The sequence below is a fragment of the Lissotriton vulgaris genome, chromosome 6 (assembly GCF_964263255.1).
Source record: "Lissotriton vulgaris chromosome 6, aLisVul1.2, whole genome shotgun sequence".
In the NCBI taxonomy this organism is placed as follows: Eukaryota; Metazoa; Chordata; class Amphibia; order Caudata; family Salamandridae; genus Lissotriton; species Lissotriton vulgaris.
Genome location: NC_141694.1, coordinates 887,647,393 through 887,669,844, shown reverse-complemented (window position 1 = coordinate 887,669,844; position 22,452 = coordinate 887,647,393). Strand labels below are relative to the sequence as shown.

At 47.3% G+C, this 22,452-nt stretch overlaps 1 protein-coding gene across 1 annotated transcript in view; it reads left to right on the top strand.

The window, feature by feature from the left end:
* The window catches only part of CCDC170 (coiled-coil domain containing 170), a 252,752-nt gene that overhangs the window by 111,746 nt on the left and 118,554 nt on the right, over positions 1–22,452 (top strand). Inside the window, exon 11 of the mRNA XM_086926876.1 lies at positions 10,389–10,631. Within this exon, the coding sequence (XP_086783002.1) occupies positions 10,389–10,631 (243 nt within the window). The remainder of the gene's footprint in view (positions 1–10,388; positions 10,632–22,452) is intronic.

Below are 22,452 nucleotides of genomic sequence, written 5' to 3'. Positions count from 1 at the left end.
AGTAGAAGTCGGGAGACACAATAATTTTTTCAGAAATGTATTCTCTTCTACCTGCAAAGATTCTGCCCTGGATACTCCCCATACGCCTGCTCCGTAGAGGGCAGCAGATAGACACCTGGCTTCGAAAATCTTAAGCATAGCTTTAGGTCTTCTATTACCTAATTTACTTGCAAAGGCAAATATTCCATTTGCACTCCTGGCCATTTTATCACGCACCACCTTATGCTCGGTGTCCCAGCGGCCGTTTTTAGAAAAGTTGACCCCTAGGTAGCAAAAGTTTTCCACGCACTGCACCTCTTGACCATCGATGAGATACCTATAGGGCTTTTTAGTTTTGACTTTACTAGCTCCACACTCCATCACATAGGTCTTGCTCTTATTAATGACCAGCTTTCTCTTTTCAATGAAGGCCACAAATTTATCTATCAGAAGCTGTAGGCCCCGAGGGGTCCTGGAGAGCAACACAGCGTCGTCCGCATAGAGTAACACGGGGATGGAACTTGTGTTTACTCTAGGGGCGTCCGCTGGTACCTCCTTTAGGATCGAATCAATTTCATTAATAAACAGAGTGAAAAGCAAAGGGGCCAAAACACACCCTTGTCTAATACCTCTCCTGACCCTAAATTTATCTGTGCATTTGCCCGAAGGCCCATAACGGACGCACGAGCTAAGCCTCTCGTATAGACGGGCCAAAAAGTATATAATTTCCCTAGGTGCTCCCATTTCTAGCAATATAGTCCATAATATGGCGTGGTCCACCAGGTCAAAAGCACTGCTCAGGTCAGCGAAACATAGGTAGAGCGAACCATTTTTAGCTCGGGTGTATTTCCCTATCAGGAGCTCCAGGTTTAAGCATTGTTCAATGCAGCCTCTACCTTTCCTGAACCCGTATTGACAGTCTGTCATTATCTGATTAGACTCAGCCCACTCTTCTAATCGGACGAGGAGTACACAGCTCATAATCTTGACGGACGAATCCAGCAATGAGATTGGCCGGTAGTTTTTAACATTTCCTCGGTCCCCTTTCTTATGAATCGGGACTATTATGGATTCGGACCAGGTGCACGGGAAAGTATAGCGAACAGCAGCATTAAAAACTTTGACCAGTACTGGTCCCCAAGTCTCAGGTGCAAATGTGTACATGTCGACTGGGACACCGTCGGGTCCCTGGGCCTTACCGCCCTTACTAGCCCTAATACAACTTAGGACCTCCTGCAAGGTGATGTCTAAATCAAGTACTGGCCAAGAGCAACTTGTCGGCAACGTTACCGTATTAGAGTTAAAAATACCGGAGAAGTGCTGTACCCACGACTCCTTACCCACGTTTGAGTTTAACACGGGAAGTTTATCGTCTTTTAAAAAGGGGCTATTTACTACTGCCCAAAAAAGGGTACAATTGTTCGATGCAGCCGCCAGATCCAGCCGCTCCCAAGCTTCCTCACGTAATTCATTTTTCCTTTGCTTAAGAGCCAGGTTATAATCGGATCTAAGCTTAGCTACGGCTGTTTTGTCTCTAGGTTTATTGGATAGTGCGTTTTTCAGTGACTTCAGTGCCACAGTGCAGGCATTGTTAAACCATCCCCTTGCTTTGTTATTAAAATTTCCAGTCAGCCTAGTAAACTTACCACTAATAAAAACATTGATTTTCGTAAAATGAAAAGTGCAGGCCTCCAGGTTTGGTTTCTCATCGATAATTGATGTAATATCGGTTAAGCAGTATGAGATAATGCAGTTAGAAGTTACTTCTGCTCTATCTCCAACCCACCTTATCCTGAATCCGTTCGGCCTATGTACCTCAATGTTTGTAATAGGGCTGCTATCTGGAATTGTACAAACTTTCCAAAACCTAGTTTCGATAACAAGACAGTTATGGTCACTAACCAAGTAATCAACAACCTTGACATCAGAACTAAAATGGTCTAATTCGGAAGACATGCAAATAAAATCAATTACAGTGTTTGCCCCTCTCCCCACAAAAGTTGGCAAACTATCACCCTTCCCATCCTGTTCAATCTCTAGGATTTCCATATCGTAATCTAGTATGAAGGAGTTCAGAGTATCTCCATAAGTATTATGTTGGAAATGCGTAGCTGGCTCTCCAACACGATTCAGAATGCCACACAACTTGTGGTTAGAGAGAGGACAGACAGAAATATTAAAATCTCCAACATATATGAACTCAAAAACTGTATTGGAAACTTTCATCAATTGTTTGATTGCGGTGTCTAATTCTAAAATAACCTTATATCTACTGGCATCAAAAACGTTATTATACATATTGATCAACAAAATGTTTTTGTGTGCCTCATCAACTAGCCACAACAATTGGGAGTTATTACCCACAGTGATGTGCTCCTTCACCCTTGTTCGCATTTTCACTGAGGTCAGGATTAACAAACCACCTTTAGCCCTACCTGAGGTAGTAGCCGTTGCTGGTAACTCGTAAGCTACAAAGCCATCAAGGCCCTTAAAATTTAGGCACCAGGTCTCTTGAAAACATATGATATCAAATGTTCTAATAAGTTCTAACCACCCCAATACTTCTAATTTAGAGGCTAGTCCTGCAATATTCCAGCTGGCAATAAGGCGGGATGTTGTTGGCCCCGCTAAGGTGTTGCAGGGTGGACCCACATGCTTAGGCTGTATACTAACAGTAGTAGCAGTAATATTTGGGGACTGATGCAAATCAGATCCAACACCCCCTTCAGCAAGCTCATGTCTGACCTCTTGTCAATCGCAATTATTAAGACCAGACAGAGCATCATACCTATTATGTAGTAGCGTGCTTGGTACTAGGGGGAGTGCCCAGCGATTACGCATATTCAAGTGATTGTCCCACCCTAATGCTGGTGTTTTCGGTAGAGTTACATTTTGTTGTTCCCCATAGAAGAACTTTAATGTTAGGGGTACCACCGTACCTCTTCTACGCTGAGGTGGGAGAATATGTGTTAGGACATTAGGAAGTACGTCAGGGTGGGCAAACGTTACCACCACACAGTCCCCTTTAAATCTTTTGGGGCGATTCCCTATCCAGGGAACACGTTTGGCTGATTTGATATCATGCGCCAGTTGCTGTATCCCACCAGGCGCTAACCTCATGTTACCAGAGAGCCAGTGAAGGGCCTTACTACACAATGAGCTAGATGACTCGGTGACACCGTCATCCGGCAGAGGTACATTTGCTAACACCAGTACGACAGGTGAGGCTTCCTCAATAAACTGCAGGGGGTCTGTTCCATGGACTTGTGCTTGGGGTGCATTTCCTATCAATGGACACTCTACTGTAGTTGCAGTATTATGATTAACTATCGGGGCAGGCATATGCACTACGTTAGTCGTCACACCAGATGGCCCTTCCCCAGCTTGATTAGCCCTTGCAGTAGTATCTCTTGTTGATAATAGAGTATTAAGACTACCTATTTCCTCGGTCAACTTTGTTTGCACGCCCCCAAGTCGTTTTACTTCTGCCTGTAATTTATCTATTTTGGAGATCAGAGGTTTTACAATTTCAAAAAGTTTACCCTCAACAACCTCAAGCAGTTTAGTAAACATATCATCATCTCCTCTATTTCTTGTAATCCCTTCCCCTACAGCCTTTTGTGGAGCTCTAGAGGGGCCAGGGGATAATATTCTTTTTCTTTTTACTCTTGGCCTTTGTCCGCCCTGTTTCCGTTGGTTCTTCACACAGGCGCGCACCGGCCGTGGTGTATGCTCAGTTAATGGTAGGTCATCCTCCACAGGACCAGATACAGTTTCTGGGTCTGAGTCAGTAACGTTATCAGAGTCTACCTCCAGAGTAACGGGAGATGCTAACATAATCAGTGGCTGGCTGTCAGTCTCAATCCTAGATGATACGTTTGGCGAGACCCTATTTTCCACCAGCACGAAGGGGCTATCCTCTGCTGACTGAGGCAAAGTAGGGCTTAACCTACGCAAGTCTGGTGACTGGCTTAGCCCAAGTGATTCCCTCCTTTGTTCGTTTATTTTCTTCACCGTTTGCACAACATAATTATCCATGGTGTTAGCGGGCAGAGCAACAGGTTTCTTTTTTGTCGCCATATCGATGTCACACAGTTCGCAAACAATGCAGCAGCAAGGTCTTACTTGTAGGCGCGTCTCTGGTGGTCCAGGGGGTTGGGCCCTGCCCCTGCCTCCTCGTGCCGATGAGGGCCGAAGAGGGCCCGCCCTTTGCCCGGGCTTCGCTCATGCTAGAATGCATGTGTGCCAGTGTAGTGGTACAGTATATGAAAATCAATGCATGTGGTTGCGTATGCACGCTGGTATATATGCGTGCCTAGGAAGTGGTACAGTACATGAGAATCAGCAGGTACAGTTGCGTGTGTGCACTGGAACGTATATGGGCCAGTTAAAGGGTACAGTCCAAGAGAGTCAACATGCGCAGGTACGTGTGTGCGCTGGGGTGTACATGTATCTGTGAAGGGCACAATACATGAAAGTCTCTGGACTCCAATTTAAAGCCCCAGGGCTTTTTGGAGGAGCTTGTGGCAGTAGAAGACCCCCCCTACAGAAGATAGAACAGGGACCCTTGAATTTTAATCGCTTAGTGAAATCTTCAAAGAGAACTCAACGCTGGTTGTAAATAAAGCATCAAAAGTGGGAAGAGGAAATTCTATGAGGAAGGTGTCGGCTTCAGATGAACCAAGTTAAAGGCTCAGGGCGGATAAAGCATGAGTACTCAAGAATGAAGCCTAATACAGACAGGAAAATCAGCAGAGTTGAGAAGTAGTCTTCTCTCCATTAAATCAGGAAAGGGTCTCCTAAAACTATTCTAAAGGATACATATTTGAAGCATGAAAGGAGCTTCCAAATGACTGTCCATATTAGTTCCCTCCAATCCGGAGGCAGTGCTCTCTCGGAGCAGCCATGCTCACTAGTTTCCCAACATTGAACAAAGGACCTTGGGTGTAGTATCAGTCTGGTCTGCCTGGTACAGGAGGAGGATCTCTTTCATAGTCTCAATCTCCAATTCTGAGGTCAATTTCTCTTTAAGTTGCTGCTACTTATCTGTCTAATACAATAACCAATAAGCCTATTCTAACTTAATGAACACAATGATAAGATGCATGCAGATGAAAGAAAAACATGATACTGGCAAAGTATTTAATAAAATGAAATTCATGTTGTTTGGGCCTGGTTACACATTAGGCCAACATTAACTTTAAGTTGGCATCTGAATGAATACATTTATCATAATAAATACAGGCACTGTTTTAAAGAAATATATACATTATTCCATGTAATGTGAATACATAGAGTATGGTTCAACAAAAAATATGGAGCACTCTCATTTAAGGTAAATATAGCCACCTAATAATCGTAGTTAATATAAGGCACACAAATGAATACTGTTAAACACGTTGAATATATGTGTCACATATGAAGAGGTGGAGTTCTAATTTATGCTGCTCCAACGATTTGTGGATTGCTGTATTCCTGGGGGCAAGCTAAGGCACACATACTGGAGGAAGGAGAGCCCAGCTCTTCAGTATACCTCAAAAGGGGCTCTTTGATTCTAAAGAGAGGTTACTGGCTACAGGAACCAGAGCACATCTCAGGAAGGAGATGAGTGAAAAAGCAAATCCTAAAGAGTAAGGTTAAAGGGCCCTTTGTAACCCGTGTTACACATATCACTGAGCCTCACACCCTGGTGTGATCCCCTAGTCACTCTGATGTCCTGTGTTTGTGGCTACCAGTCCTGGAGACACTCCTACCTCGATAGACTGCTCTTTGGGAGAACAGCAAGATTGTGAAATGGGCACTTCAAAGTCGGAAACTCCCAGAACACAAACTTCAGAGACAGAGACACTAAATCAAACTTTTGTTTTGCAATGAATTATATAACGGTGAGCTTGAGACACCCAAATAATCACACTGAAGCTGTACATCAGCAAGAAGAATGACTTATGCCTTTTGTGACCATGACTGGTGACCATGACTGGTGACTAAGAAGCTGTAGTCTCCCATGGTGGGTGAGGGGCATTAGCCATAAGAATCAAGTACACTCGCCCTGGAGCCTGAAGCATCAGCTTCTATCTGAATCAAGATCTATGGACCCTGGTGAGGAAAAGGAGATCCCCTGAAGGGATCGAGGTCCAGTGGAAATCCTGCTGAGAATATCCCCGGAAGGGGAGATTCTGATTTGTTGGAATCAGTGCACCAATCGGGTTGGGTACCTGTGCATGCTGTGGTGTCTCCCTTAATGCTGAGTAGGAGGGTTGCAGAGAAGATTTGAAGCCCACATCGATTGGACTACCAATGTGTGTTGCACTTAAACCCCATACCCCAGGTGGGGGCCGTGGTGAAGCTTAGTGGTCATCTCCCTGGTGCAGTGCTGTGGTGGAGAGAGCTGTCACCTGGTGAAGTGCTGCGACCTGAATAGAGACTATGCCTTAAATGCATGGAATTCGACCCCCGTATGCCAGATGGGGACCACAGTGAAACTGAAGGGCCATGGCCCTGGAGCAGCGCTGTGGTGATGAAAGGGCTGTCACTATGTGGAGCTCTGTGATTTGAAAAGGAAACTGCCTGAAGTGAGCGGAAAGTGACCGTTGTATGAAAGTTGGGATTCGCAGAGGAAGTAGAGGGCCAATGAAGAGAATGCAACTTTGAACTCAGAGCAGCTACTTTATCAATTCAAGTATCACCCCAGGTCTGTCATCGGAGACAGAAGATACTTACCGCAACAACAGAAGAGCGCCATTGAGGTCCAAACCACATGCTGGCCTCAATGAGACTACTGCTCATTGCCAAGCATCAGCCACCGTAGAGCTTGACCAAGGATGGCAGAATGTTCCCAGGGCTTCCATCGCTTGTCCAATGGGATCAGATAAGACTGAACTTTGAGTTGCAGAATCCATGTGGTGGTAATCACCTCTCACTGAAGTGCCGAAGAAGCTGGGCCACCTGGACTTTGAATACTCATAGTGGGACTTCAAAAACGTATGTTCTCTTGTGGGGTCTAGCCTGGTTGTTGCCTCACATTAATGGAGAATAACCCCTGTAGCTAGAAGAGCAGGACCTGGTGCCCACTACTAGAATACATACCTTATAAAGAGTGTTATGTTTTGCTTTGTGTAGAAATACTACTTTTCATAAACATTAGTATTTGGCTGGAAGTTTTATTTTTTGAGGTTGATGAAGATATGTTGAGTTGTGAACTCGTGTTCTCCTTGCACCTATCTCCTACCCGAGAAAGCTTTGACAGCTCAACTCACTCTACCACTGAGAGTCAAGTGCTGAAGGGGTACTTGGCCCAGTTGTTGAAAGCTGACAGTAGGCCAGGCCCTGGACATCAGAAGTAAACGGCCTCAGCCATCACAATTGGGCCAAGTAACTCCTGCTAGCCCGGTGTTCCTTTGAAAGGTGTTCTGAAACACATTATCCTCACATTATTCTGTCTTTTTCTCAGTATGCAGTAATTACAGGCTAATCATTAGTCAAATTTGAAATCAGTAGTAATTCTTTTAGTAAATCATCAGCAGGGATGGAATAGAAAAGTAAATTGCCCTTTTGGTAAATGTCAGCTGCAAATGGTGTGGAAAGTGTGCTACAACAGAGCTTGATCCTCTCCATCTCAAGAAATTTTGGGGAAAAAATGGGGCCAAGCAATGTAATTTACAGCATAATATTTCAAATATATTTCTTGTAAAGTAACATGCTGCACAAACTGTCATATGGTTCCTACGAATTACATAGGGCTGTGTATCCAGACAACATATCCGTCAGAATGGGTCCATACATATCACCAGAGTATGTGGGCCTAATTCCTAGTTGGCTCCCAGAACCCCATCTTACACATGCCCAAGAGAGACACAAGAAAGATACAAATTAGCTTCTCAAACATGTGTTGAAGCGAATGCATCTTGTGTGAAAAGCGTGAGCTGCAATTATTAGTAGGATGAAACATAACATTGTAACCAGCATTACAACAGTGGTGAAAAAGATAAACAGTTCAAGCATCATAACATTATGGGCCCGATTCACAGAACTAACTTAAGACAAAATCCTAAACTGACTGCTTTTGGTATTCACAGAAGACATTTAGTAGTAGTAAAGTTAGGATTTTGCCTAATATTATCTGTACCTCTCAAGTTGGTGATCCAATTCATCCAACATTTAAAGGAGGTTTTCCTAGTGTCCTTCCAATTACTAAGGATGGTTTTTGGACCCCAGCGTGTCTGTTTTCACATAATATTAGGGAGAACGCAACCTGCTGGAACTGCAAGGACAAACACAGGGATCTCAATCACCTCTTATTACACTGCGAGTGTGTTGCCCCCTTTTGGGATCAAATATTCACCTTCCTCTCAAAACTCTTCTATATTTCGTTCACCAGAGAGCTCACCACCTTAGTATTTGGCTTCCTGAGAGACCCAGCCCTCACGGAAAATGACAAGGCCCTTTTAGACCTACTCCTTACTGCCACTGTAAACATATGGCAAACTTTCAATGTCCCACATTTCCTATCTTCACCAGTTGTATAAGCCAACCCTAATATGATCTTTTTTTGGCTTTGAGAACTGACTCGAGGGTAGCGACTCCTGTTGTTTGCACCAGTTCAGCTGGCCGATCAACCAGATGTTGCTTGTATGCAGGTGCTTCTTATTGACTAATGTGTGTCTTCAGGAGTTACCACCCTTGAGCCAAACCACAAAGCCAGTATATGCCCATATTAGGTGGCTTATACAATTGGTGAATGCAGGACATTCCTTATTCACCTTGTATTGATTTGCCTAGTACTATCTATAGGGAACATTGTATAGCCCTGATGAATACCCCGATCTGTTTTAAGGCACACAAGTGGGCAGACATATGTAAGCAGCTTAATAGATGTAAGGGGGAGTGTTCCCAAATCACCTAGGACAGGGTTTTAACCATACTTAGGGCACCTACCAATAAAGGGGATTCCTTTGGGTTTACTCTGATGTAGTTGTAATTTTATCTGGATTCCCATTTGATCCTGGCATAGGTTTTATCAAAAACTCCCTCAAAGATAAGGTTGAGTCTGCCCTGGTGGTATCATCTCACCAGGGTAAGGTAGGTTTGCCAATGATGAAGCATGCCACATACTGTGATTGAAGCTTCCTGTTCCAGAAAAGCAGGATACCATTTGTTCCTAAGGTTCAGATAGCATGTGAAAGGTAACCCATCCCCCTTTTGCACATCATACCCATTGTATTTTTGAGGTCTCAGCCCGGAGTACATACAGTGGCTTTCCATCTGTTCTCGCCTTGCAAAAGTATAGTAGCGCTAGCATCGTATGAAGACATTCTTAACATCTTGGAGGTCTAACATGCTTCCTGATGCTCTGCACCTCTCCTTACTTCTTTTGCTGTGTCTTTTTCTGCCTTTTTCCACAGCCCCTGTCTCTTGACTCTTGCCCATCTTTCCCAGCTGCATTGACCTGGCTTGCCAATATCCCTCCCCATACCTGCTAAGTTTGCCAATTTTGTGTGTCGCGTGCTGCTCCAGTCCAGGTTTTCTCTTTGAATTCTAGGACTTGTAATCCTGTTTTACAGTATGTATGTATGTATGTATAGGCATTTATATAGCGCACTACTTACCCGGAGGGTCCCAAGGCGCTTCGACCGCTGCGAAACCCTTCCTGGCTTCCCTGAGAGATGGTCCCTTAATGGGTATCTCCAGGGTGAGACCAGGCATCCCCGGCGGTCTGGTGGGGCTGTTAGTGAAGATGAGGCAAGCTAATGCCCAGAGTTGCCGAGTGTGATCGCTGATCAGAGTGGGCACCGAGGCGAGAGAATTATCGAGTCCGCTGACCCTGGTCCAGAAACCTGCCGCGCTGGGAAATGGAACAAAAAGACTACAAGTCCCGGGACTGGAAGAGCACATCATGTATGGACCTGGGGAAGTTGAAGGCTGTCTTTCTTTAGCATGCGCTCGTTTCTTTGCCTTGTCTCTGCAGAGTGTGCTTTGTCTCTTTAGCAGCAAAAATAACACCCAAAGCAACCACAAACGCTCCAGCTTATCTGAGGTGCTGATTGTTTGATGTAACATCTAAACACCTCTCTTGGCCTTTCTCAACCTGCCTCTCTTCGATGTCAGATCCGAACATGCTGTATATTCAGACTGAAGAAGCTGAAGTATCATCCCAAAACAGTTCTTGCTTGGCTTGGAATGTTAAAGGAAAGGTAGGGAAAGACTGTAGGGCAAAAATCTAACTAACATGCAAAACATTTGGATCCAGAATACTGTAAAAGAAAATGAGATTCATGGTTAAATTGATAAGAAAAGGCAATGTTATTTTTCAACATCTGTCTAAACATTCAAAATTGTTATTTAAAATTTGCAGTAGTCTAACTGTCATTATACATCATGATGTTTCTTACTAAATGCTTGCCCTATTTCAGTTGAAAACCCAGAAAGAGAAGTTGGAAAGCAGAGACCTTCACATGGACCTACTACGTAAGAAAATTGCACAGCTGGAAGAGGAGAAACAAGTGCGCTCAGCTCTAGCGGTAGAGAGAGATGATGCAAACCTCACTGTCAGAAAGTTGCAGAAGAAAGTTGAGCGACTACAGAAGGAGCTTAGTGGAGCACAACTAGCGAATACTGAACTCAAAGCCAAACTCTCTGACACCAATGACCTTAAGGCAAGTAACAAAAACACAATGCCTATTGCTGCTTTCTGGAGGGAGAATGTAAAACAAAAGAATTTCTGTGATGGATATCCAGATACATTAACTACGTGTTTATCAAAAATATTCATTCCAGCAGTGGAATATATTAAAGAAAATGTTTTTATATTTTGTTCTTTACTCCTCTTGTGCTGTGTACTTTTTAAGATCTTTGTGATCTAATTTTTATATATATATATATATATATATATATATATATATATATATATATATATATATATATATATATTAAGGCTCCACAGTCAAAGAAATTTGACAAAATCAGCACTCGCAGTAGGTAAAACCCGCTATGGTTTATTGCACAAAGTATAAAACAAACGCGTTTCAGCTCTTGCCTTCATCAGTGTCAGCTGGCGACGGCGAGGTGGAAATTCATAAAGGCAATTATAATCAAAATAGAAAACAGAACAAAGTCCAAATCATGAGCGCCATCTTACAATGGTGAAATTAACTCTAACAAATTTGCAACAGACTAATTAAAGCAATATCGATCACTGTTGGAAACAATAATTATGATGTTTAAATATCACAATGCATTAATAAATAATCTTGTGTTTTTTATATTCCGCCCTGAATGGGCAAATAAATCAAGATTATAGGATTCATATATAAAAAAAAAACAATGTTCATTGAACCAACATTCTTCATATTGCTCGTAAATTCATTATATCCGGTGGTAGAGGGTTTAAAAAGTCTAATTTCTCAAACCCATGACAATGATAAAGCCCTTAATGGGCTAAACGGTGAAACTCAAATTAATGCTAATTCATTCCCAATCCACCATAATTCCTAAATAAATTGTGAAATTCAAATTTGTCTCAAAGGGTTCACAAACCAACTACCAACTGAATTTCTTCAAAGCATTTTTAGAAAAAAAGATATGTTCTCAGGCATAGACACAGCTCCCCACATACATTTTTTGTTTCTTGTTTCTTATCCTACAGATGTGATATTAGCTCTTCCCCTGCATTTAGACCTCCTGGAGATTTAGTTTGGAGGTCTATAATATATCTTGACTCCAGTCGTCTTAACTTCCGCTTGAAGTCCCCACCTCTTACATCTTATGGGATACAATCTAAGCTGAAGAAGCTAAGTAAGGTCCTGTCGCTATTGTGGTGAGAGGCGAAGTGTCGGGCCATCGGATAGTTCTCATCCTTATTCGCAATGGCCCGTTGGTGTTCTAAGATTCTCAACTTAACTGCCTTCGTAGTGCGTCCTACGTACCGAAGTCCGCAGGGACACTTCAGGCAGTACACTACAAATGTAGTTGAGCAAGTTATGAACTTGCCAATCCTGATCTTCGAATCCTTATGAGGCACCTGATATGAAAGCACTCTCTGGCTGTTACTGCAGGCCTTGCATTTCCCACATGGGTATGACCCATGCATGGCGTGCAGGTCTCCTTTCGATCTTTCCTTGGACAAATGGATTTTGACCAACCTGTCCTTCAATGATCTTGTCTTCCTGAATGTGATCATGGGATGATCCTGCAGATCTTTGCCAATTACGGCATCAGATTTGAGGATACCCCAGGTTCTGGACATAATGGCTCTCACCCTATTCGCTGCCACAGAATAGTTGGTTATTAGTCTAATTATGCCATTGCCACCTTTCGTGGTTCCGCCCCTTCTTTCCGTCAGGAGTGTCTGCCTGCCAATAGCTTTCGCCTTTCCTTTAGCTTGATGGAGGACTGTTTTAGAATAGCCGCACGATTTAAAGCGTTTCACGCTTTTCTCTGCAGCCTCCTCAAAATCTCTTTCCAGGGAACTGTTACGTTTTATTCTCAACAGTTCCCCGTAGGGGATGCTTTTCACAAGGGATGCTGGGTGACTACTTCGTCCATGTAGGACGGAATTCCCTGCCGTCTCCTTTCTATAGAGCGCAGTCTGAATTACGCCTGAATCGACAAAGACCCTCAAATCCAGAAAGCTAACCTCTTTCCTGCTCATACTATGGGTGAATTTCAGGTTCAAATCATTTGTATTTAGGGCCGCTATATAGTCTTCTGCCGAGGATTCCGATCCCCTCCAAATGAGGAAGAGATCGTCGATGTATCTCCTCCAGCAAATCACCATATCGACCCATTCTGCCTTATCGGCCGCCCAGGCCACCTGCTTCTCCCACCAGCCCACGAATAAATTCGCCTAACTGGGGGCGAAGCAGGTGCCCATAGCAGTCCCCCTGACCTGTCTGTATCTTTGATTCTGCAAAATAAAGATGTTGTTATTCAGGCAAAATGATATAAAGTCCAAAATCATTCTGCTATGTTCCAGGTATCGGGCAGATCGTAGGTTCAGAAAAGTCTTTACCGCTTCAATCCCATCAGTATGTCTCATACTCGTGTATAAACTAGAGATGTCCAGAGTTATCATCACTAGGTCACTCTCCCACTCCACGTCCTGTATTTGTCTAAGGAAGTCCTTTGTATCTTTCGTGTATGAACTCAACTGAGTTACCCATGGGGCCAGAAAAGAGTCAATAAACTTAGACATATTTTCAGTCAATCCTCCAATGGATGATACGATTGGTCTGAAAACTGCATTCAAGGACCGGCTGGACAACAACGCACACAACTGCAAGGAACTCTTCATCATCGTCAAAGAGCTCTCCAACCCCAACGCCGGAAACAACGACATCACCCCATCGCAAGACCTCTGCAATTCCCTCGCCTCCTACTTCCACAACAAGATCGCGGACATACACAACAGCTTCAGCACTCAACCGACGCACGCCACAACCGAACCACCGCCCCCCACCACCACCCTCCGCGCCTGGACTCCGATCAGCACCGAAGACACCATCCGCATGATGAGCTCCATCCACTCCGGATCTCCGACCGACCCCTGCCCTCACCACGTCTTCAACAAGGCCGACGCTGTCATCGCACCCCACCTGCGGGACATCATCAACACCTCCTTCGACACCGCCACCTTCCCGGAGAGCTGGAAGCACGCCGAACTCAGCGCCCTACTAAAGAAACCTACAGCGGACCCCACCGAACTCAAGAATTACCGCCCCATCTCGCTCCTCCCGTTTCCAGCCAAAGTCATCGAGAAGACCGTCAACAAACAGCTGGCCACCTTCCTCGAGACGAATGGATCCCTCGACCCCTCACAGTCTGGCTTCCGAGCCAACCACAGCACCGAGACCGCCCTCATCGCTGCCACCGATGACATCCGAGCCCTGATGGACAACGGAGAAACAGCGGCCCTCATCCTCCTAGACCTCTCCGCGGCATTCGACACTGTCTGCCACCGCACCCTAGTGCAGCGCCTCAGCAACGTCGGAATCCAGGAGAAGGCACTGGAATGGATCATCTCCTTCCTCGACGGAAGAACACAGAGAGTCCGTCTACCACCGTACAAGTCAGAGGCCACCGAAGTCATCTGCGGCGTCCCTCAAGGATCCTCGCTGAGCCCCACCCTCTTCAACGTCTACATGAGCCCCCTCGCGGCCATCGCACGCCAACACAACCTCAACATCATCTCCTACGCTGACGACACCCAGCTGATCCTCTCCCTGACCAACGACCCCGCCGCCGCCAGAGCCAACCTTCACGAAGGGATGAAAGACGTAGCCGAGTGGATGACGACCAGCCGCCTGAAACTGAACTCAGACAAGATGGAAGTCCTCATCCTGGGTTCCTCGCCCTCTGCCTGGGACGACTCCTGGTGGCCCCCCGCCCTGGGCAGCGCACCCAAACCAACAGACCACGCACGCAACCTGGGCTTCATCTTGGACTCCTCCCTCACCATGACCAGACAAGTCAACGCCGTCTCCTCGTCATGCTTCAACATCCTGCGCATGCTACGGAAGATCTTCCGGTGGATCCCCACCGAGACCAGGAAGACGGTCACCCAGGCCCTCGTCACCAGCCGACTGGACTACGGCAACGCCCTCTACGCCGGAACCACCACCAAGCTCCAGAAGAGACTCCAGCGGATCCAGAAAGCCTCAGCCAGACTCATCCTCGACATCCCACGACACAGCCACATCTCCGGACATCTGAGAGACCTGCATTGGCTCCCCGTCAACAAAAGAATCACCTTCCGCCTCCTCACCCACGCACACAAAGCCCTACACGATCAAGGCCCGAGCTACCTCAACAACCGCATCAACTTCTACGCTCCCAAACGACATCTCCGATCAGCCAGCCACGCCCTCGCCGCCGTCCCCCGCATCCGAAGAACGACAACAGGAGGAAGGTCCTTCTCCTACCTGGCCGCCAAGACCAGGAACTCCCTCCCTCCCGACCTGCGCCTGACCCAAGACCACCTCTCCTTCAGCAAGAAGCTCAAGACCTGGCTATTCGAGCAGTAGCAGCACTCCCCCCCCCCCCAAGCGCCTTGAGACCCTCCGGGTAAGTAGTGCGCTCTATAAATGTCTGTGATTGATTGATTGATTGATTGATCTCCCTGGTGGTTTAGTGGCGTCCTTGTGCACTTTTGGGAGATGATAAAAACTGGGTAATCTCGGTTGTTTGTTCTGCAGGAATAGATATTCTTCCCTGGCTACGATTCCTTTTCCATACCAGTGCTCGATAAGGGTATGATAGTCCCGTATGCTTCCTAGCTATTCTTGTTCAGTTGTCGGCAAGTAGTTCTCGCGGTCCTGTAACTGGCGTAGGGCCTCTTTACAGTAGTTCTCGCGGCTCTGGATGACTACATTTCCGCCTTTATCTGAAGGCTTTATTACGATTGAATCATCCTTCTCAAGGTTTGAAATTGCATCTCTTTGATGTAGTGAGAGATTCCATTTGGTCTTGACCTTGTTGCTTTCTTCTTGCTTGGACAACTTCTGTAAGTCCCGATTAACTGCCTCTGAGAAGATGTCGACTGCATCAGTTGGTGTCTGGGGGAGAAAGCGCGAGGGTGGTTTGAAGGCGCTGCGTTCACCTATTTGGGCGATACCAATGGCTGTGCCTCTTTCGACTACGTCCACTGGTGGTGTTATCTGGGATACACTTTCTTCCAGTAGTTCCTCCAGTACGGCCATATTCTCCAAGTCCCTAATGTTAATGTCAAAAGGGTCTTGTTGATCCGTACCGCCCACTGTGGGTGACCTCTGTGTGTTTTCTCTTAGCCCCCTTTGTTTGAAATATTTCCAGAGCTTGAGCTTCCGAACAAATAAAAACAAGTCTATACGTGTTTGTGTGTATTCATAGCAGCCGGTTGGACAGAATGTAAGTCCCAGCTTCAACATGTTCTCTTCATCTGCGGTCAGGACTCTTTTCGAGAGATTGATTATATTTAAATCTTCCATCAATTCCTCTTGTTCCTGGCCTGTCGGTTACTCAATTTTCTGGTACCTCTCCCTGTGCTTTCTCCCTCCTCTCCTCGTGATGCGTCTCCGCTTGCGCTGGTTGATTGTTCCGGTGGACGTTTTTTCCCATCCCTCAACCAATTCTGGCGGATTAGATCGCATTCCTCGCGAAAAGAAGGCTGGCATCTCGGCCCGGTTTGCTGCCCTCTGCTCGCTATTTCGTCTTCAGACTGCTCCTCGCTGGTTATTTCCGATTCTGAGGTCTCTCTAGACACTTGTGGTCTTTGGTGTCTTGCTCTCAGATTACGACGTGGTGCGTCGTACTTGCGTGCGAATGTCAGTATCCTTCCTTGCTCGTAATCGCGAGCGTCGCGTTCACATTTCTGTTTTCTGTGTTGTATCCTCTTCTCGTAGACAGTGAGTCTCTTCTTCATAGACTCCTTCTCAGTGTCTAATTGCCCCTGATCAGTCAGTTCTACGATCTTCTTTTCCAGTGCTTCAATATCTTGTAATGCCTTCTCCCTATCCTTCCAGGCAAACTTGATAAGAAGTCTCAACATGCCCTCCGATGAGTGCGCTGTATACTCTGCCCACTCACTAAGTAACTCGGGGTCTGGGTTCTCATAGGCTGGAATTGTATATAAACGGAGACCGCGTGGGACCCGCTTCACCTCCACATAATGTTGTAAGGAAGTGGCCTCCCACCACTTCCTTGTTTCTCGTTCGTAAAGTCTCTCGAGCTGCTGGTATTTATTTTTCAAATTGGTCTGAGCTGTGTGAGGTGCCTGAGTTGCGTCCCGTGCCTGTGGCCCAGGTCGCCCTTTAAAAATGCCGCTTGCCACCTCCCGGCGCGCTGTGTCGCTAAACATTTATTATAATTATTGTCTCTTTAAATGCTCGAATGTGCCTCCTACTTTACTCGTGCCAGTCGATGTAAGAGAAGTCGGGTGTCTCCTACCTCCGTCTGTCTGTCCCCGTCTCACGTACTTTCAAATTCAACCCGTGTTTCTCAGGACAGGTTCAGGTTTCGCCGACTCTCAGTGGCGGTGCAGGCTCCTTCTCCTCGCTTTCTCCGCTCCAGTTTTCGCCGTATGGAGTCCGCACACAATCCGAGCGGGTGCCGATTTAAAACGGCGGTGTGCCGTTTAACATATTAAGGCTCAACAGTCAAAGAAATTTGACAAAATCAGCACTCGCAGTAGGTAAAACCCGCTTTGGTTTATTGCACAAAGTATAAAGCAAACGCGTTTCAGCTCTTGCCTTCGTCAGTGTCAGCTGGCGACGGCGAGGCGGAAATTCATAAAGGCAATTATAATCAAAATAGAAAACGGACCAAAGTCCAAATCATGAGCGCCATCTTACAATGGTGAAATTAACTCTAACAAATTTACAACAGACGAATTAAAGCAATATCGATCACTGTTGGAAACAATAATTATGATGTTTAAATATCACAATGCATTAATAAATAATCTTGTGTTTTATATTCCGCCCTGAATGGGCAAATAAATCAAGATCATAGGATTTATATAAAAAAAAAACAATGTTCATTGAACCAACATTCTTCATATTGCTCGTAAATTCATTATATCCTGTGGTAGAGGGTTTAAAAAGTCTAATTTCTCAAAACCCATGACAATGATAATATATATATATTTAAAAAATGCAATCACAAAGATCTTAAAAAGTAATATATATATATATATATATATATATATATATATATATATATATATATATATATATATATATATATATATATATTGCGCTCCTTATATATATATATTTTCTGTCCGTGGCTGATTAAATTGTTGCTGCATAACCCCCGTGAGTGCGTTATCGTTTTTGGTAAGAAGGAAACGATTGGAGCAGCTATATATATATATATATATATATATATATATATATATATATATATATATATATATATATATATATATATTTTTTATATATATATATATATTGCGCTCCTTGTCCACTTCTTCATTCCAAAGGAGACACAGCACTCGCGGGGGGAAAGTCAAAGATTTTATTTAGACTTTCAAATGCACCAGACGTGTTTCGGCATACGTCTTCCTCTGTGGTACGAGGGCGCCCCATACGCGGCCATTATTCATCTCAATTACCTTGTGATCACTTCACAAATAATAAACATCAACAAAGGACAATTGCATCAGTGCATCACCAAGTGCAAATGTAAGCGCCATTTTGTAATAATGCCTGTTACTTATACACAACACCACTATTAGATTATATTCTTTATATAATATATTCTTTATATAATAGAAGTGGACAAGGAGCGCAATATATTGCGGTAGCACCCCCCGCAGACAGCACCCGTGTACGAGTGCGTGAGTAGGGTGCAATAGAAGCGGCATATATATATATATATATATATATATATATATATATTTATTTTATATAACTATAACTACCTACTGGTGATCGCCAGTAGGTAGTTATAGTTAGGACCTAGTTTCAATAGGAAATCCGCAACATTCTACTTGGAATAACTTTAGCGCCACTCGACGAATACACATGAAATTCCCCAAGAAAATGGCCTGCCCCGCTCCGCTCCTTCCCTCAAAGTTTGGGGGTGATTCGTGAAGCGGGGGCTGAGAAAAAAGGGGGGTCCCAAAACGCGTTTTCTCTATGCAATTTTCCATAGGGACCTTTAGCCAGTGCTACAGCCCGAACGGCCGAACGGAATTACACCAAATTTGGCAAAAAGGTAGAGTTTGGTTCGCAGATTACCCTTTTTTTAAATGGTGTAAATCCGTTCAGTAGTTCCTGAGAAAATCAAAAGTAAAATCATAGATATATCTATAGATGACGTACCATACTCTGTACTGTACTCTGTACCTTCCCGAGCACAAGCTTCATGCTATTTGGCTGTCAACACTCCAAACCAGGAAGTGTTGGCAGCCATTTTGTACCTCGGTAGAACCGAGGCACAAGAAAGCAGTGAAACAAAAGTGCAAAACACGCAAAGGGGGCAGGGTAGAAACCCCCTAGGCGTTCTCAGGGGTCCCACAAGGACCCCCAAAGCTCCAAAGAATTTTTTTTTTTTAATCGCGGGGTACGAAGTACAGTACTCTGTACTGTACTCTGTACCTTCCCGAGCACATACTGGAGGTTCCGGGTGGGCTAGTTGGCCCCCAGGGACCTCCAATATGCAAGGGGAATTAGTTCCCCCCCTGCAAACGTGCCAGGGGGCTGCGTTGCAGAGAGGTGTAAAAAGGGGCGCGGCCTCATTACACCTCTCTGCAATGCAGCCCCTGGCGCATACTGCAGGTTCCTGGTGGGCTAGTTGGCCCCCAGGGACCCCCAGTATGCAAGGGGAATTAGTTCCCCCTCTGCCAACGCGCCAGGGGGCTGCATTGCAGAGAGGTGTAAAAGGGGCGTGGCCTCATTACACCTCTCTGCAACGCAGCCCCCTGGCGCATACTGGAGGTTCCTGGTGGGCTAGTTGGCCCCCAGGGACCCCCAGTGTGCAAGGGGAATTAGTTCCCCCTCTGCAAACGTGCCAGAGGGCTGCAGTACACAGAGGTGTAAAAAGGCCAGGCCCCTTTTTACACCTCTCTGCAACGCAGCTCCCTGGCGCATACTGGAGGTTCCTGGTGGGCTAGTTGGCCCCCATGGCCCCTCAGTATGCAAGGGGACTTAATCCTCCAATTTAGAATGCGCTACGGGCGTGTTTGCACAGTGGTGAAGGTAGTGGGCGGGGCTTGAGGTGATACGTGTGCATACATGCCCTCTTGCGCATTTTAAGTTGGGGAATTAATTCCTCTTCAATCCAGAAGTCCTCTAGCGGCCAACTAGTCCAACAGGTACCTCCAGTAAGCGCTACGGAGCTGCGTTGCAGAGTGTTGTAAAAAGGGGACGTGCCCTTTGAACACCTCTCTGCAACACAGCTCCCTGGCCCATACTGGAGGTACCTGGCGGGCTAGTTGGCTCACAGGGGACCTCAGGATTGATGAGGATTTAATTCCCCTAACTAAAACGCGCCACAGGGCGTGTTTGCACACTTTTCACCTCAGGCCTCTCCCCCTACCTTCACTATTGAGCGAAATATTCCTAAAAAATCAGCCAAACTATGAATTACGATTTACTCACCTGTTATCAGGAGGGACCTCAGTGGGGGCGTGGCTTAGCACGCGAAGCAAATGGTCGCCTGCGGGTAGAGCTCCGCGCCGAGTTCCCCTTCCCGGCGCTTTTCTCCGGGACAGTTCTGCCCTGAGGCTGCCGAAAACCACCGGCGAGTGCCCCACTAGACCCGACGCGGCGCCTGTCCAACTTTGGCGCGGATCGGATTTACGGACCCGCACCGGGAGGTGCCGGCCGCCCGCGGCCGCGAAAGCTGCCACCAGCCCGGGCACGGACCCAGGAAACCCCGGGGATCCGGCAGTCGCGGTAGGCCCGAAAACGAGGCCGACACCAGACGCCTGCGGACCACGCACTACAGCACCGGAGGCCGCCCACCCCCCAAGACGGTGAGGACCTGAGGTGAGATGACCGCATAAACCCAGCTGGGCATCCCGCGCACGCACTAGGCCACCAGGCCTGGACGCGTCTCCCCCGCATCGGGTGCCACACGGGCCCAATAGCATAGCGGCGCGGAGAGGTAAGCGGCTGAGCCTCGGACACCTGGGGAGCTGGAGGGCAGTGGAGGCTGGAGCCCGCAACTCGGCATCCGCCGGCAGCCACGCGCACCACGATACACGGGCCCCGGTTACAGGCGGCACCCACTGGCTCCACAACGCAGCGCGGCCTGCGACCTACTGGCGCTACCCCAGACGCACACTGTGGGAACAGTGCCGGCCTGTAGGGCCGAAGATTTACACCACCCACGACCCGAGCGGCCGCCACACGGGTGGACCCAGTCACCACGCCTGCACAGCACGCAGCCCGCATGGATCCACACGGACCCTGAACCCCTTTCCGCAAGCAGGCACGCAACTCACAGGGGACACATCGCGGAACCGCGCCATACACCTGGCGACGCCCAGACACCCCACGTAGCGCCGGGGAGCAGGACGCCCAGCAGCTGCCCACCCCCCTGGGAGCGAACAGGCGCCACGCAAACACCGCGCAGGCAGCGCCTGCCGATACCAGCAATCGAGCCCCGACCGGCAGCCGACAACCTTCATCCGCCTACCCGCCATCAGCCAGGCCAGACTGAACCGAACCGGGACAAGGAGAGCGGACCCCCCATCGGACGCCGATGTCTGGCGGGACTAGGGCGCGGACCGGAACTGGGGGCACGAGGCCTAAAGGCGAAATGAACAAAACTGGCAAAACCACGGAGCAGGACCAGACGGCAGCGAAGCTCGACGTCATGCTAGCAGCCATGGAGCGGCTAGAAGAATCAATCCAGCTCACACGCACCTCCCTGGCCACCAAGATCGACAGCGTGGCCATAGACCTCACGCATCTCCGTGAAGACCACAAAAAGCTTGCCGACCGCACCTCGATGCTGGAGGGAACAGTGAAAGAACTCCAACCCCTAGCCAGCCAGACGCATACCCAAATGCAGGACTTGCTGAACCGAGTGGAGTTCCTTGAAGACCGGGCCGAGGATGCAGAAGGCAGGGCGCGGAGGAACAACGTACGCTTGGTCGGCGTTCCGGAGAAATGGGAAGGGAGAAAACCGGAGGAACACATGGAAAAATGGCTGACATCCATCCTGCCTGAGGGCTCACTCTCGCCTCAATTTGTGGTGGAACGCGCTCATAGAGTCCCGACTGTGCCCCTGGCTACGGGCTCCAACCCAAGACCCATGCTCCTCCGCATCCTGAATTACAGAGACCGGGACTCCATACTGAGAGAAACGCGCAAACTTGAGGAGGTGAGAATCGAAAACACCAAAGTAATGTTCTTCCCGGACTACACCTTGCAAGTGCAGAGGCAGAGACAATCCTTCCTAGCGGCGAAGAAACGCCTGCGCCAGCAGGGCCTACAGTACTCCTTACTGTTCCCCGCGAAACTCAGAGTGATAGCCGGGGAGAAAACCCATTTCTTCACAGACCCAGAGGAAGTGGAAGCATGGCTGGACAGCGGCACGGACGCAGCCCCCAGGACCCCGGCAGCTCGCGCGAATGGACACCAACCAGGCGGGAACAGGAGGCGACGGCGCCCGAGGCAGCGGGCGCAGGGGCGCACAAACGGGCCAAGGAAGATATCTCCCCCTGCCGACGCTACGCAGCAAGAAAAACAGGAAGCCCTCCGCCTTGTGCGGGAACTCAGCAACTCCCCAACGCCTAGCGGCCCAACTGGCAGTGGCATACAGGACCCCCCAAGCGACGACGAAGCACTCTACGGAATGTCGGACTCCCCTGTGACAGACCCTGGACCAGATGTCACCCCCCAAACCTCGGAATATATCGGCTAACTGTCTCCCAGAGCATATTCACCAAGCCTCCCACAAGAACACTCGAAGGGCCATCCACGTGGAGATCGCGGACATGGACAGAGCATGCCTGGCCCGGCGAGACCTCCGGAATGCTGAGAACCA